Here is a 16,725-nt window from a genome sequence, read left to right as displayed (position 1 = left end):
GGTGGAGTCAAGGAAGCACCAGTGACCCTGTTTGGAAAGCTGCCTTGGGAAAGACACCAGCATGGGATACCAGCTGCTGTCTTCATCCTCACACCTCTGCAGTGGGATCCAGCCCTAAAGGCTCTGGCCACCCCATCCCCATCTCCTCCCCACCCCTTCCCACCAGCAGGAGGATCACAACTCCCTTCAGGTATCCAGTGTGTGTTTCACCCCAAGCTGCACCTGATAAATTGGGTTGAACTGGAATGAAACACTTCTTCCAGGGTGAAATACAGGCTTTCTCTCCTGGCAGGAGATGGGCTGGTTGTTCACAGTGTAGACAGAGGGAGCACCAAAGTCATCTCCTGTACTCTTTTCAAGCCAAATGGAGATGTGGTTTTCTGCTGCACACAGGAAAGGAAACTCTTTCCTCTTACCTGCCTTTTCCAAGGCTGCTGCCAGGACTCCTCTGCACCCAGGAAAGCTTTTCATATTACAAATCAACATTGACCCTCATGCCAAGAACTGAACCAATATGGATTGTCACACAGGGCAGCAGAGGCACCTCACAGACAAATGGAAGGGCTTAGCTAAACGGTACCTAAAATTCAGGTGTTGGTCTTTAGTGAACTCAGACCTGGAGAAACATTCAGGAAAAATCACTGAATAAACCTTTTCCTCTCCTGGCTGCCACTGAAAATGTGCAGGAAATCAGTTGGATTTTGAGACATATGGGCAGACAACAAATACATTTTTTAATATTTAGAAATCCAACTTTAGCCATTAGACTTCTCCTTAATTCTGTTAGCAGTCCACTGGCAGCTGATCTATGGACTATCCTTTATTCCTCAGTGAAAAATTGGTTAAACACCTAAGATAAAAGGCAGATGTTTTAAGTCATCAGAGCCCCCAGCTCACCCTAAAGGTGAGCAAGGGTGATTCCCCTCCCTGGAAACTCCTTGTCCAGTTAGAACAATCCACACAGCCAGTGCACCAAACTATAGCAACTGGCTTCTGGCATGGCCCTGTGTCCATCACTGTGGACATTTTCTAGCTTGTAACTAAGGAGAATAATTTCTCAATTAACGTATCTTGATGTAAGGATTCCAGGTAGTCTCACTTGCAAATGGCCCACAGTTTGATGTTGCACCTGTGACAGCTGCAAAATCATTTTCCAGCAGAAAAAATATCATTTAACACAAAACACCATCTGTGGGTCTTGTTCAGTTTGCATTCATTGCCCACAGGTGTACATGGCACTTCTTGGGACTGGCTTCCCACTTCTATCATCCCTTGGACACCACTGGAAAGATATTATGTCCTCTCAAGGAAGTGGTAGAACCTCTTAGGAAAAATCAATCAAAATTTAACAAAGGAATTCAGAACCAGGACATGTGTAGAGAGAAACACACTTCCAATAAAAATGTAAATAATTTTATAACAAGGTTTTTTCTTTGATTATTTAATGCCTTAGTGATAGAAAAAGGGGTGTTGTTTCTGCCAGGACCTCTTCTGCTTTAAGCCCTCAGAAGAGCTTTCAGGATGCTCCCCCAGCAGGTCCATGCTGTCAGACTTGTGCCACTGGAAACAATCCTTGTGGATATATCCCATGGCTGTATCACATTCCCAGTGTTTGGAAGTACCACGGGTGATGGTATCCTGCAGGCATGAATTGGTGTCAAGGCTCTGGGTTTATTCTTTTTTGTGGAAGAGGCTTGGTGCATTCTCATTGCTGGGCTCAGGCATGACTTGGATCTTCTGGTTCTTGAGGGCAGCTTCCCTCATCTTGTAATACATGAACTCGTTCTGCTGGAACATGCGCAGCTCCATCTCCGTCTGCACACGCATGACCTGGGGACACAGCAGGTTACAAACCCTGGCACACAGGGACCTCAAAGCACGTGAGTCAAACACTGCCAGTTTCAGGCACTGTCCCCAAGGGATGTCCTAGGCCATGCAGTGGCTGAGGCACCTTGCCCTCAGTGTCCCACCAGCAGGACCAAAGCTGGCTGGACACAGATATTCTGCTCCTTTCTCGCTCCCATTTGCCTGTGTGCTGAAGAAAGCATCAGCCTTTCCCACATCCAGCTTTTCCACAGCCTACTGTGAAGCCTCACACTCCAAAAAGTGATGCAGGACCTGGAGGTGATGCTGTGCAGAGCCAGGAAATGAGTGCACTTCCCATCCACACCCTGGGCCTGGCCCTTGGGGTGGCCCATCACGAGGGTGGGGGACACCTCAAGTGGGAGAAGAGGGTTGCTCAGTCCCACAGTTGCACCCTTTAGACCCCAGGATTCAGCAGCAGCAGTCATTCCTAGTGCTGCATTATAGCAGAGGATCAAAAGGGATTCTAGGATATATATTTACACCTGTCTGTGTGTTTATTCAGCCCTTTGTTTAGGAGCACAGGGATAAGCATGTGCCATATATCTGCTGTTTTCTTCCTAAAATGTGAAGGGAAACACAGAAATGGAGGTGCTGTGTCTCATCCTTTGCTACACATATGGAAACAGTCAACAGGTTGGCTTTAGGTAGTAGATATTAATTTTTCTGAAGATATAAAATTGCACCAATAAAGGTTATAGCTCTGCTATATGGGGACTAAGACATCAATAAAGGATTTCATCTAGTATCCTATAATTTTTTGGGGGCAATAAAGGAGAATGCTATAAAGCAAACAGGTTACATGAAGTGAATTAGGGGCTACAGAAATAATAGATCCCCAGCTGAAATTGTAAATAATTCCTCACATCTGAGCAGGTGCAATTCCCTGGGATCTCCACTCTTGACTCTAAGCTAGGAAATGCATCTATCAGTCATCTGAGGAAAAAACACACTGCTGCTGAGAAGGAGTGGGGAGTGCTAAATAAAGAAGAATGGACACCAATAAAGAAAATCAGGTGGGAAACTGGGCACATCCACCACATGTAATTTGATATACTCAAATTGCAATGTCATTCATCTGAGAGCAGTGAAATCAGCCTGCTGGAAAAATGGGGGCTCTGTCTTTTGGCACAGCAATTTCAAAGAAGATTCAGGGGCTCAGCTGCTGTTTCTCACGTATCTTCTGGTGCAGAATAAAAGCTGGGATGAATTTTCGCTGGAATTTTCAGGGATGAAAATTTCCAATAAGAAAGGACATGCATTTCCCAGCAGAATGTAACAGAATCTAATTAAAACCACAGCACTGGTAAGAAGCAGTCAGCACTTCATACATCTCAGCTCTTATAGGTTGTTGTTTCTACAGTTTAACTGTCATCCTGCCCAGGTAGAGAGCAGAGACAAGACAGGAGATGGCACCTACCTCCAGGTCTTTGGTAATTGGGTGGGAAGGTCCATGGGTTATCAGGAGAATGGCATAGGCTTTGCAGATCAAGCCATGGCCAGCTTCAATGAGGCCAGCGTGCCAGTGAGTCACTCCCGCCCGCATCACGGCCATCCCCAGCTGAGCGTTGTTGGGATGGTAAATTTTCCTGGGAAAACATTGGGTAATTTTAGTTCAGGAGAAATCTGGGTTCCTAAAAGTGTCACTGACACGATATGTTTGCCAAAGAGCAGGTTGTTTACTCAGGTGAAGAGCCTGTTGCAGCTAATGCCCTTGAAATGTGCCCTTCTTAGAAAGGGGAGGGGACACATTACTCAAGGACAGAGCTGTACAGGGTCATGAGTTATGAAAGATGGGATGTGAACTGGGAAAGTTCAGCTCCTGCCTTGGAGAAAGCCAAGCTTTGTCATCTCATGCCAAGAGAAAACCACGCTCTGTCAATATTTTGGCACAAGCAGAGCACAGATCTGAGCCTACAGCTCAGAGGGCAGCAGCTTAACCCGACACACTTAGTGGGGTAACGATGCAACAATCACCAGTTCCTCATTCAAAGCAGGAAGAGAAACAGGTGGTTCCAGAAACTCCAGAAATGTTCATCTCACCCTCTGCAGATGCATCCCTTCATCTGGGAATTTTCATTGCCTAAGGTGGGAAAAATGAAAGTTCTCCTCTATATCCAACTTTGAGAGCTGAAGCAGAGTTAGAAGCTGCTTGGACTTAGCTGAAAACCCACTCTCAAGGGCTTCTTTGGAATTTTGAATTGGCACTTATACCAAGAAAGAAAACTACCAAGGTTCTAAACATGGGCTGAAAAGCTGAGGAACACAGAGGGGAAGGAATTTTCTCTCTGTCAATTAGCTCAGCACCAGGGCTGGGACATGAAGTTGCTGGTCAGGCCTGCAAGCCAGGGAGGTGACTGTCACCCCTCTGCAAATGAACAAAATATAACAGGCCTTTGGAGTAGAATGCCCAAAAAGATAAGTAATGAGTGAGATGTCCTCAGCAGGAGGGTGAATGAGATGATGAATTAGGCTTTTCTCTCTTCTCAACAGTTTCCATTCTTTTTCTTTCTTTCCTTTTTTTCCCCTTCTGTTTTATGACAGGACTCATCAGTCCTGTCATAAAACCTCAGTAATAATAAAGCATGTAATTTTTAATGTGAGGTTTACCCTGGATCTAAACCTGAATTTCTTTATTCTCAGTAAGCTTTTACCATAGGACTATATAATGAGCCAAGAGAAAATCATGTAATATTGAGGAGTGAGGGGACATCTTGAGTGACAGCCATTTGACATGGTTTCTCTTTGACCTCTCTTTCCTGCAGGGTGCAGGGAACAGGCATCTCCTGCAGTGACAGCCCAGGCTCTGTGTCTTGCTATCAGGGCAGCCCTAAGATGCCTCTGAGACAAAACAAAAAGGCCAGTGAAAGATGTTCCTAAACCATTTGCCAATTCCAGTTTAGTAAATCAAGGTGTTTGGGAGCCTTTGTGCACTTAGGAAGGGACCCCTCTCTGTCTGGTGGTACAAAAAGGTCCCCATATGAATTTCACCATCACTGCCCTCATGGGAGCAGACTAGGAAAATGATTCCTGTGACACACTGCTGAACATGGCAGGAGCACAGAGAGCTGCCAGGAGTAGGGCACACACGCACAGGTAGCCATCCACCATCCTCTTGGCATAGTCAGCTGCTTCCTCAAACATCTGCAGGTAGGAGAGCACCTCGGAGGCAATGCTGAGGATCCTCAGCAGGTAAATGTTGGTGTCCCCCAGCACAGGCTCCTGTTTCTTCAGGCAGTCACGGCACAGCTTCACAACCTGGGTGTGGAGGAAGCAGGGACAGGAAGGGTCAGTCCAAGCACCTTTGTGAAATAGGAGCCTCCTCAAGCCAGGTCTCATAAGCTCTTGGAGGTCTACATCACACCCAAGATAGTTCAGCTACCTTAGAAGGCATAAAATCAGCAGGATGGCTTCTGTTGCAGTGTTGGAAACAAAAAGGTTTAATAAAAGGCAAAATAACAAAACTCTTTACAGCGAAAAACCGATCCAGGTCGGCTCTCCTGCCCCTGGTAAAACACCTCACAAAAGCAATAAGTTGCTTTGCTTTCTTTTTTTCCTAGTAAATTGCCCAGGCAGGACTTTTTGGCTCCTGTCCAATTAGCTATCCTTAAGTTTGAAGTGAAGTTCTCCAGGCCTATAAGATGCCTTTTTCACCTGATCAAAGAAAAAAACTTCTAGACTTATTTCCTTTTTAAGGGTGCAAAGGATAGTTTTGTCACTCTGTCTACAGAAGGCACATTCCTACACCTTTGGGCCTGAAGCTGACCCAAGACCCTGTGGTTTGCACAGTCCATAGCAGTCCCAGAAGCTGAGCCAGCCTCTGTGAAGGTTGGGGAAGAGAGGATGTGCTTTGATTTATTGAGAGAATTCAGCCTATGAAAATGATTGGAACTCACAGCTTTCTCTCCCAGGCTTACACTCCTAAAACTGGTGAGGAAAAAGTGATTTCTACTGCTCAGGAGAAGAAAGACACCAAGTGCCTGTAGGACTCATACCCCAGTGCCATCCACCAGCCTTCTGAAGATATTCAGTGCAAGGAATACTCTTAATACCCTTGGGGCTGGAGACACAGAGCTGCACTGTTCCATGCCTGATCTAGCCATGAGTCAGTGTCCAGATTTCTGTTCCAGGGGGCTTCAGCCTTTTCCCAAAGACATTTAAAACCCAGAGGTCATTACTCAACCTGGAGTGCTTTCTGAGGAGAACAATTAAATATTTCCTGGGTGAGCAAAAGAGAGAGAGAAAAAAGAAATTGCTTGAGTTCTCTCAGCCATTGCCCTTGCAGCTTGGGCTCCAAGGTGGGACATGGTTCACCCAAACCACACACCTATCCTCAGCACCCAACAAATGAGCAACACAGGACACTGAAGAGATCAACACAAAGACCCCTGATGGTCTTGTTCCTTTCCCAAACCCACTGTCCTTCTTTTTTTGAGGCTACCTGCCAGGGCTGACTCGTTACACCTGCCCTGTAACTCATGAGTTTCACCCGGGAGCCCTGGCTTCAACACCTGTGTCAGTCAGAGGCGCTGGAAGTCACCTGAATCTCCTGGTGTCATCACTACAAAAGAAATTAGTCTGGGGTGTCTCAGACATGGTTGTGCTTTACAGTTTCATCCATAAATCAGGAATGTAGAGGGGGACAAGGCCTCCTTTCCTGGGCAGTGTGTGTGCAGCAAGAGAGCAGAAGCACCAGGACTCACCTCATGGTAATGTCCCTCCATGCGGGCCTTGTTGATCTTCTCCAGCGTGTCCTTGGAGAGCTGGATCACCTCCTTCACCGTGTCTGCAGAGGGCTGGGGACAGCAGTGGGGACACCAATGAGGAAAAGGCACTGCCTCACACATGCCAGGAGGTGCTGGTTGAAAGAATGCTTGGTCCAAATCACCCTGGTGGGATGCTTCCCACATCACCGCTTCCCACTGCTGGTTGCAAATGCCAGTGTGCCCCTCAGACCTGCCCAAGGCTGAAGTGGGCTGCAATGTCCCAGTTCCAGGTCAAAAGGTGAAGGTCCTGCTGACTTCACTGAGTGTTTCCTGTCAGGGTACTGGCCATGTGCCTCTGAGATGCGTGGCTAGGTTCCTCAACCCTCCCTGCCACTCTTCCCTTCTGGAGAAGGGGCAGAATTCACCCTGCAACTGTGAGGTCTTGTGAGGTACCAAAGAGGCTGTGAAAGCCACCAGCTGGTGAGTATAAGGTGCTCTTAGTGCAGCTGCTAGAGAGAAATGAGGCTCTTCAATGAGAGATCAGTGGAATAGGAAAGATCCCTGGATTTTACCTACCCTGAGAAATGCTGTCATTATTTCCAAATTCCCTAAGATGTCTGAGGTCAGATTTCAGCTGCACCCCAATAGGGAAATGTGTTTTCCCTCATACCTCAAAGAAGTTTGTGTTTCACCATGCTTTTAGAGACATGAAGCACATCTAGGAACCCCTGGCAAAACATAATGAGCTCATAATTAGCTGCCACCTCTTTCTTCTCTTAATACTGAAATATAACATGATATCCAGCACAACCATTCATCCTCTGCTTCTCTGAGCCCTTCAAATTTGCACTTCCCAACAATTCTATCTATCATGGCCTTCCTTTTCATAAATGAGGAATCTGAAATCAGCCCACAGTCACATGACTCTGGGAATTTTTGGCAAGAGCCTGGTCTGGAGACACACAGCAGAGCCAGCAGCCAGGAAAGACCTCTGGGTGTAGATCAAAAGCAGAGTCCCAACATTGCAATGAAGGATGCAAAGATTGGCAGTCAGGACTGTAGGACTGAACTATTGTCTTTTTGCCACACCTGGTCAATGAGACTTCTGAGAAATCTGAAATTCATCTAGTTGGGAGATCCTCTTCAAAGTCTAGTATTGAAGGAAAACCCATCATTTTCAGATCCATTTACCCCTGTTTCAGATGTTATTATGTTAACATTTGTGTTATGATTTATTATTCTATAGCGTTATACTGAAGCTACTGTAGCTAATCAGATTTGGGCAGCTGTCTGAGCAGCACAGGGTGTCCTGGGGCACGGAGCACACCCAAAGGCAATGTTAATGGCAATGTTAATGTCAGTGCAAATCACATTGCTGTGCTGTCTGAGTCAAGACTCCCAGAATAGGCACCTTAAGCAGCATTTCCACAGTGGCTTTGTCTAATAAAAATCCTCCCTTGCCTTTACTAGACTTCTAAGTCAGTTGCCACTATAAACAATGGGAACTTTGCTACTCTTTGGAAGGGGTGAAGGACTGGAGGTCAGAGCAGCTGTTGAGGATGGAAGCTGTCCATCTCCCATGTATTCCTAGCTCTTTTTCCATGCAGCTGTGAGTGCTGCTGCCCCCAGACAGGTGTGCCTGAGCTCAGGAATGTGACACAGCCAACGTGCTCTGAGCGTGAGGTCAGCCTGGATACTTATTGTCTGTGGATGGGGTGTATTTTTAATAGCTGAAATCATGCACCTGGCATACTTACAGGCTTTTTCTGCACAAGCACTTCACACTGTGGAGGACATTCCCCCAGAAGTGCATGTTTTCCTGCTATGTGCTGTGCTCTCAAAAAGGGAATGGTGCATGTCCAGTGGAAGGGTGTCCCTGCTCATGGTAGGGCAGATGGAATGAGGTGATCTATAAGGTCCCTTCCAAGCCAAATCATTCTGTGATTCATGGTCTCACTGTTCAGTCAAGACTTGATAGCAGGTGTTGAATGAGGGATGAGATTTTTTTTTTAATGCTGTCTACTGAGAATGTGTTCAAAAATACTCCTGCAGAAAACCAGATAAAAATCCTTCTGCATCAGAGAACTGAGCTCTGAACAGCTTTATATTAGAAGTGCAGAGGTACAGTTGTCAGCATTAGCTGTAAGATGAAGCCTGATAATTTAAAATGGGTTTATAGCAGGGTCATTTGCAGCAGAGGAGAACTTGACCCAGCAAGGAAAGGGTCTCCTCTAGTTCCATCTCCTGTCACTCCTATAAGGCACCTCCCTTGTATCAGCTCAATAGTATTTCTCTAAACCTTTCTCAAGGAGAGATTTGCACTCTGCAGTATCCACCTTACCTGGCTGCATCTCTCTGAAAGAAGAGTTACAGGACTGAGCTTGGCATCCTGGCACCTCCTGAGAGGGAGGCTGAGAATTCTGTGCTCCTTCCCAGGAAGCTGCATCTCACTGGGCCTCTCCTGGTGGCACTGCTTCTGTGAGGTCACATTACCTCATCCCAACTTTTCTGTTTCCTTTCCCACCTGCTCCACATCAGCCCTGGGCTCTTTGATTCATGGTGGGACTGCTCAACACTGCAGATCAATGACTTGGTGATACACTTATTGCTCTGCCTTGCTTTGCCTTCCCTTATAAACTTTATAAGGCTTGCAGGAGTAGAAATCCCCAAGCTAACACTGCCAGAGATCACAAAACCTGTGAGCAATTATATCCTTGGGCAGAGGAACTAAAAAGAAGCTCTTAGAGCTGGCAGCACACTCATAAACTGGAGCTGCTGGCCAAGCCACTGCCAACAGCAAGATACAGCCTTATACCTCCTACTGGATGACTCGTGAGACCTCCAAGGAAAAGAAAGACTTCTTAAAAATGAGCAGTTCAACATGTTAATTCCTCACAGTCAGTCTGCTTGCAGCAAGCCTGCAAAGATGTCAAGTGAAGGTGCAAACTCCTTGTGACAGGCCTTTGCAAAGAGGGGCTGGAAGTTCAGGCTTCCCACATTCCTGGAGCCGCTGTGAGGGTACAAAGCACAGAGTTCCAGCAGCCCTCATTAGTCCTGTCACCGTGGGTCACCTGCAACACATTTCTCTTTCTGCACTCAAAATGTAGAGTCCCTTGCAGTTTTTCAGAAAACAAAAACAAAACAAAACAAAACCAAAAAAAAACCAACAAAAAAAAAACCAAAAAACCAACCAACCAAACAAACAAAAACAAACAAAAAACCACAACAATCTCAAAATGCCAGCATTTTTTCTCAGCTCTAGACCTAATTTTACAATATTTTTGCATCCTGTCTATTGTTGGATTTTTAGGTTAAAGGCAACTTCTGGAGGCTTTTTAAAATTAAAAACTGTACTTATCTTGCATAATAAGGATTAAGCTAGCCTTGTATGTTGGGCTTGAATTGCTGTTGTGCCCAATCAAGGTCCAGTTCTGCTCTCATTTTTTTTACAATGCCAAAATCTGACTATGTTCCTATCGAGACTGCTGAGAAACCACAAACCTAGAGACCCGCAGGTGCCTTGGTAGAGGAGAAGCAGCCACCCCTTGTGGGAACTCAGCACATCGCTCTGGATGTCCAGAGTTGCCAGGAGAACCCTTGGGGGTCTCGGAAATCCTGGAATGTTGCCAAGAGTGTTTGGTGGCTTGATTTTGATCCATCCACAGAAGTGACAGCAGTTTGAGGGCTTGAGAATCACTTTAGAGTGAAGGGTGTAAAAGAGACACATTTATAGGGTGAAATATAAACTTTAAGGTTTTTGGTACAGGGGGGTTATGGAGACAAGATGGAGGGGTCAGGGCGTGTCTCGTCCTTCTTCTTTCTTCTTCTTGTCTTCCATCTCCTGTGGTGATGTTGGCACTTGGGGATTGGTTTGTGGTGAAGGTGCACTTGCCAACATGGGTGAAAAGTATTAGAAAATAAAGGTAAATATCATGTACGTAGATTTTAGTATAAAAAGACATGACCGCCCCGTGGGTAGTCAGAGTGCCCTTGGCTGCCTTGCAGACCAGACCTCTGTTGGGCAGACAGAAAATTTTGTAGATAAGAAACAATAAACAATCTGAAGACCGAAAAGCTGAAGAGTCCAGACTCGTCCTTTGAAAGGCGTGCCACCCAAGAACCACCCTACCCGTGTCGGGGCAGAGACAGACAGCCGGACCGGACAACCCCTGGGTTTGGACACTGCAGGACAGACCATACCTTGCTTTCCCCTGCCTTCACTGCCAGCATCAGGTCATCCTTGAGCTGTTTCTTGCAGTGCTCACAGGTGCAGTCGAAGTAATATTGCTTCTTCAGCTGCTTCCGCCGCTCCTCGCTCAGGCTGAGGAAATCCACGTAGGAAACTGTCAGCTCATCCCCCGGGGAAATCTTGTTCAGGGCCCTCAGCTCGATCCTGGGGGCACAGGAGATGGGATGTGCGTTTGGAGAAGCAGCAGAAGCAGAAGTGCAGCCACAGAGCCGGCAGGGACAAATCCTGCAGCCTGCCCTGCTTGCAGAGGTGAGCCCTCGCCCTAAGGCGCTGCTTTAAGTCTTCAGGGAGGCAGTGCAGAGGTGAACAGCAGCCTGGTAACTGAATACAGAGCATGAACACACTCACACCAGGTTTTCCTGCTCTTCTACAAGTCCCTGGTAGGGGTATGTAAAGGTCTGAGCTATAAAGAAGTTATAGCTCCATTAATTTATCCATGTGGTGACTCAACCTAGACATCAATTTTTAGTTTGTTGCAGATCTCACCAGAAGAAAAAAAAAAAAACATTGAGATCAGAAATACACACCAAAATGCTGAGTTTGGATTTGGGGTCTTTTTTTAAGTGCTGTTTTGCATTCTACCCACACACCCCTGGCTATACTCCCAGATCCTGAGCTCTGCTGCCTTTGGTATCATTTTCACTTTGAAAAGTTAAGATAAATTCCCTCTGGGTGCTGCATAAGAGATGTCCTCACCCTGATCATGCATTTCCACATAAAAGCTTAGAAGTAATTATCTGGAGAGAGTCTATTTTTAAGTAGCTCATTTGCCCCATTACCACAATTCAGTTGCCAATCTCTGTTACTGAAATCCATGGCAAGCCCCTGATGATGGGATTTGGAAAGCCAGACCTTTGTACCTCCCTTTTCCTCATGTCATTCCCTACAAAAGGTCTTAAATAATGTGGAGATTCAGAGCTATTCCCTTGCTGTTTCACTCCACATACTGAATGTCCCAGTTACTCTGGGCCATCTCTCAGATGTAGGGGCTAAACAGGCACAACTGGCTAGAGAATTTGGCCAGAATGGGGAAAAAATCCATCAAATACCAACTGTGAGGGCTTCTTTTGTATCCACCTCCTCTCCCAGCTACTAGTGAGCTCAACAGTGTGTTTAATGTACAGTCTGCCCTGAGATGGACCTGGGGGGGACCTGCTGGCTCCCACCTGAGCATGAGGTGCCCTAGGTGGAACCCAACAAAAGCCTCACCAAAGGCAGAGGTGGCAGAGGACTCACAGCTATCACCTGGTGCTTTAGAAGGAAGCCTTTTGGGAAGGACATGACTTATTCTATGGGATCATGTTTTTGCAAAGGGATTTTAATTCTCCTTTAATTCCCTTTTAATTCCCTTGGAATTCCTGTTACAGGCTCTCAGTACCAAGGGCGTAGCTCTGTCTTCCAGCTCTGCTAAAGCTGCTGTCAAAATTCTTCTCCAAGGCTGGTCTTGATCTTCTCTGGGTGTTGCCATATCAAAACCAAGTTTCATACAAAATTTACCACCAAACATGCCATTGTCACAAAGGGCAGCTATTAGTTATGTCACAACCACAGGAAAGTGCCAGACAGAGAAAGGTGCAACCAGCTATTCCAGGAGGAAGTGCACAAAAAAGAGCAATTCCCATCTGAAAAGTTTACACACATAAACATTCCTGTTCACACTTCACAGGATCCTTGTCAAAGTGAGTCATGCAACCAGAGAAGCAAAATCAAGCCTCTGACTTTCATGATGCCCCTGATAGCCCAAGCACCACAGGGGTATTTTAAGCAGCCATCCCTTGTGTGGAGGGCATTGATAGCCCTTGGGGTAAGCCAGGAAACACATGGCATATTTTAAATACTGTAGTTAAAGAGACACTGTCAGCCAGGAGCACACCACTGAGCTTGTCAAGGGCTCTTTCCCCAGTGTCTGCCACGAGCAGCAGGGACCTGGATAGCTGCATGCACAGGCACAGAGAGTGCCTGATAGCTCAAAACTCAAATTGCCCCAAATAGCAACTCTAATCAGAATTGAAACTCTTTTTTCCCCTTTTTTATGGCCCTATCTATAATGTACTGAGTAAGATTCAGTGGTGGAGAAGAGCACTTCAAATGCATTTCACATCTTCTTTGAGGAAAGTGCATGCCTGCTTGAAATTAAATTTTAAAGGCAAACAGTGTCCCCTTAAGAACACTAACTATAATGTACCAAATGCCATGAGTTAAGCAAAGACTTTTTTTTTGCACATATTTTTGTGATTTATTTGGTTTGGATCAGGTAACAGTGGCATCATTAAAAGGTGGAACATTAATCATGGATTATGATAAAAGGGATTTGAAACCTACATCTCATGGTACTGCTCCTGTAGGCAACACATTCCTCGGGCACAGTTTGTTGCAGGAGAAACATGAGTTGCATGAGTATTTAGTGTGTCAGTAACACAGTCATTTCTCATCTCCTAATATGCAAGGCTTTATTTTGGGCTGTACAAGATTAGCAAGACCTTGTTCTGACTTTCATGCTCTTGCCATGGTCAGGGGAGGAGAAATGAGAAGTGGAGAGGGGAAATACTGACAGGGAGGAAGCCAAGGGAGGGGGTGGGAAGGCAGAGAGTGAATTCACCCTGGGGAAGACAGTCTATTACCACTATTATTTTAATTTACTACAAAATGCAGAGTTAAGTGAGGTTTGGGTTTAGTGGAGCTTTACACAGGGGAAGAGGAGAAGTTTAGAAAACAGGAAAAGTGGAATTTGGAGTAAACAGAGGGAGCCCCTTGGGGTCTTTGCATCTTTTCCATTAGACATGGGGGGTACAGGGTAATGGAGGAGAATGATGCTTTCAAGACTGACCCACCTCATCTGTGTGTGGAACATTGATCTTACAGCCTCATGACTGAAAGACAAAACAAACATCTGCAGTTTACACGTGTACAAGTACAACAACAAAAAAATGGGTACATGGCATAGCACTGGACACTGCACTGACAGGAGACAAGGGGGCTGCCTGTGCCTGGCACTGCAGGAGAGCTTCCCTTTGGATGTGCAGCTGCCAGGACCAAAGTGTCCATCCCTGGGCCATAGAGGATTTGGTGGAGAACTGCCCTGGCACTGTGATCTTAGGAGTGGTCTAGGTCAGGGAACACAAAAAACCTGCTCCTGATATTTGGCAGGAGCAAGGGGACTGGATCTCCTGCACAGAAAGGTCTCCACTGACATCAGCTGTGCTCTCTAGAACACAGCTTGAAATGGAAATCAGACTGGGCTATCAGCCACAATTTACCTGGCCAATAACCAGATGGTCAAGTTTAAAGTCAGTAACCAGATACATGTGGGAGCTTTGACAAGCTGCCAGGCAAATCAATGCCATTCCTGTACTTGCCCAGAAAGTCAGGGCTGTTATCACTGCTGGGAGCTGTTTGGAGAGGCTTTTCTATCAGCCCACTATGGATCCAATCCAGGGCAACTGGATATCATAGTACAGACTCCAACCTGACTTTGGATCAGACTCTATTTCCCACCAAGGTAATCACCCAGTTTTGTTTTCTCTTGGCTTATCAGCTGCTTGGAAAATTCTGGTGTAGTTTTATCAGGGAAAACCAGCAGTGATAACTGGAGTGCAGAACCAATGTGTTAGTTAAAAAAGGAGGGGCAGGGGGGAAGAGGGGTGGTTAAGTTATAGCACTGAAGTTTAGTGAGGACAGGTAGCTGTAAAATAGCAGAAAGATCAGAGGAAATCCTGTGGCTGTGCAGTTTTTGGCAAGCAATTTCCCACAGTTAATGTTTTGCACACACTGCAACTTTCTGAATCAACAGCAGCTTATACCTGCCATGGATTGGAAACTGGGAAGGGCAGAGCATCCCTCCTGTGGGCTACCTCCACTCCCAGCTCTGCTGAAACATCTCCCATTTCCCACTGAATGTTTTCCCATCTCACTCATCCTGCAGAGGTTTTCTTACAGGACCTGGGGTGGGAATAGGAAAAGACCAGAGACTGAGAGCACCCTGCACTCTCAGGTGACTCTGCTTGCAGATAACAATCACACCTGTCACTAAGGTCCCGTTGCTAAAGAGTTAATCAGTGATTAATTGAGATGGCACTCTCACCAGCTGGGGGCTGTGTTAGAATGGTTATAAACACACCAGCAGACAGTGATACACAGCTGAGTGCAAGCTTCAGTTAGGAGAAACTCCTGGGTTGGAGACTCAGCATAATCCTTGATAATTTGCAAGTAGAATTACTCCTCAACTGTCTATAAATGAGACTTCAATCTAAGGGGTGAGTTAAACAGCTGCTTACTACTTTAGCTACCTATTTTGAGACTAGTTACAAAACTCATAAGAGACTAGGGAAAAATTCTTTGCTGGTTGCTGGATTTGGAGTCAAATCTTATGTATTTGTTAGTGCATCAGATGGCAATTTTTTAAATAACAAGCAGAGAAAAACAGTTTGTCTTCAGCAAGAAAATACTGTTTGGGGTTTTTTTCTGAGCTAGAGAAGGAAAGAAGAATGAATAGACTTTCTGGGGCAGTCTGGCACTGGGGGTGGCAGACCCTGCTGAGTTTTGGCTGTTAGGATCCATCCCTGCTGCACCAAAGGAAAGAAATCCACTCACTTGCCATTGTTGAAGATGACAGTGCAGTTGGGCCAGCAGTCGTGGTTGGCCTGGCAGAGGTTGGGGAAGATTCCCACACCAACAGCCTGCAGTCCTCTTTGGTCACTGAGGGTAAAGCCATTGCAGCTGATCTAGCCCCAAAACACAGGCAGGAAGAAGTGTTAAAGCAGAAAAAGCTGAAACACTCCATTTGGCATAAAGCATCAGAAGAGAAGCAATGCAGGACTCGTGCAGAGGGACCAGGCCAGAGCTGAGTCAATGTTAGAGAATATTTGCTGTCAGTGTTCACTTGGGATGCCTAAGATAAACTTGGTTTGGCCATGCATTGATTTCCTTATATTTGGTTCCTGAAAATAATCCAGAGAAAGGTCACAGGAAAATGACTTTGAGGCAATTCAAGCAGAAAGCAAAGTTCACACTCATGAAAACAGGTATCAGTTAGAAATTAACCTTGACTGCTGTATTGAACCTGTTCATGTTTGCTGGGTTGCCCTCAAAACTCATAAAAACCAGCTACTACTCTTAGCTGTGAATTTTCAGCATTACTACTTTTGCGTGGCATATATTCCAAGAATGAATTATTTCACGTTTCTATATGATCCACTATTATGAACAGAGCAGTTCTTAGGCACAAGCATAAATAATGGAAATATCTGCAAAGAGAAAACATGATAGGATAAATCAAAGGAAATAATTAACTCAGCTGCTGATTATTTTATCCTGTTAATAGTTTTATTTCCTTTGTGAACTGATTCTGTTGTTTTTCTGTACTTCCTTCTCCTGCACAGACAAGCTGTGCTGGTCACTAGCACATAGGGTCTCCCTGTGTCCAGTGGACTGGGTTTTCTTTGTGGTGTGGGTACCAAAAGAAAGGACCAAAGCATGCTGTGCCCTCTCCCTGTGCTGGGAGTGGCAAAGGCCAGCTTGTCTTGCACAGCAGCCACTGGCAGAGGGGTGAGCAGAGCTTGTGTCTCCTCTTGGCAGTGTTGGGAGCTGAGGGGGCAGTGCAGGGATACCCAGGGCTGGGAGCAGAGCAGCTCAGCCTGAACTGGAATTTTCCTCTCTGCTACACTGAGAACAAAAATGTGTAGTTAACAACTTTGTGATTGATATTATTAAATATATTTCCATTTTTTACTATTTTTATTGTATATATTATGTCAATGTAAAAAATCTAATGCACACAATATTAGTAGACATTAATGTATCTACTAAACCAGATCTTCTATATTCAAATATATTCTAGATGTATAGACACTAAAAATACACTTTCTCAGCTCTCCCAGGTGCAGAGAGATGCCCGGTGGGACTTGTGAT

The 16,725-nt window shown here is 45.6% G+C and overlaps 1 protein-coding gene across 2 annotated transcripts in view; it reads right to left on the bottom strand.

The window, feature by feature from the left end:
* Positions 1–816: 816 nt before the first annotated feature.
* SMYD1 (SET and MYND domain containing 1) overlaps positions 817–16,725 on the bottom strand; it is a 28,505-nt gene continuing 12,596 nt past the window's right edge. Inside the window, exons 4-10 of one of the 2 annotated variants that reach the window (XM_036382856.2) lie at positions 15,409–15,539; positions 13,650–13,688; positions 10,770–10,962; positions 6,567–6,659; positions 4,958–5,121; positions 3,284–3,452; positions 817–1,830 (exon numbers count right to left, since the gene is read on the bottom strand). In XM_036382856.2, the coding sequence (XP_036238749.1) occupies positions 1,672–1,830; positions 3,284–3,452; positions 4,958–5,121; positions 6,567–6,659; positions 10,770–10,962; positions 13,650–13,688; positions 15,409–15,539 (948 nt within the window). In that variant the 3' untranslated portion in view covers positions 817–1,671. The remainder of the gene's footprint in view (positions 1,831–3,283; positions 3,453–4,957; positions 5,122–6,566; positions 6,660–10,769; positions 10,963–13,649; positions 13,689–15,408; positions 15,540–16,725) is intronic. The other variant, XM_036382857.2, reaches the window with a different exon arrangement.

The sequence above is a fragment of the Molothrus ater genome, chromosome 4 (assembly GCF_012460135.2).
Source record: "Molothrus ater isolate BHLD 08-10-18 breed brown headed cowbird chromosome 4, BPBGC_Mater_1.1, whole genome shotgun sequence".
Lineage (NCBI taxonomy): Eukaryota > Metazoa > Chordata > Aves > Passeriformes > Icteridae > Molothrus > Molothrus ater.
Note: the sequence above shows the minus strand (reverse complement) of the source record. Positions and strands in the feature narration are given on the sequence as shown.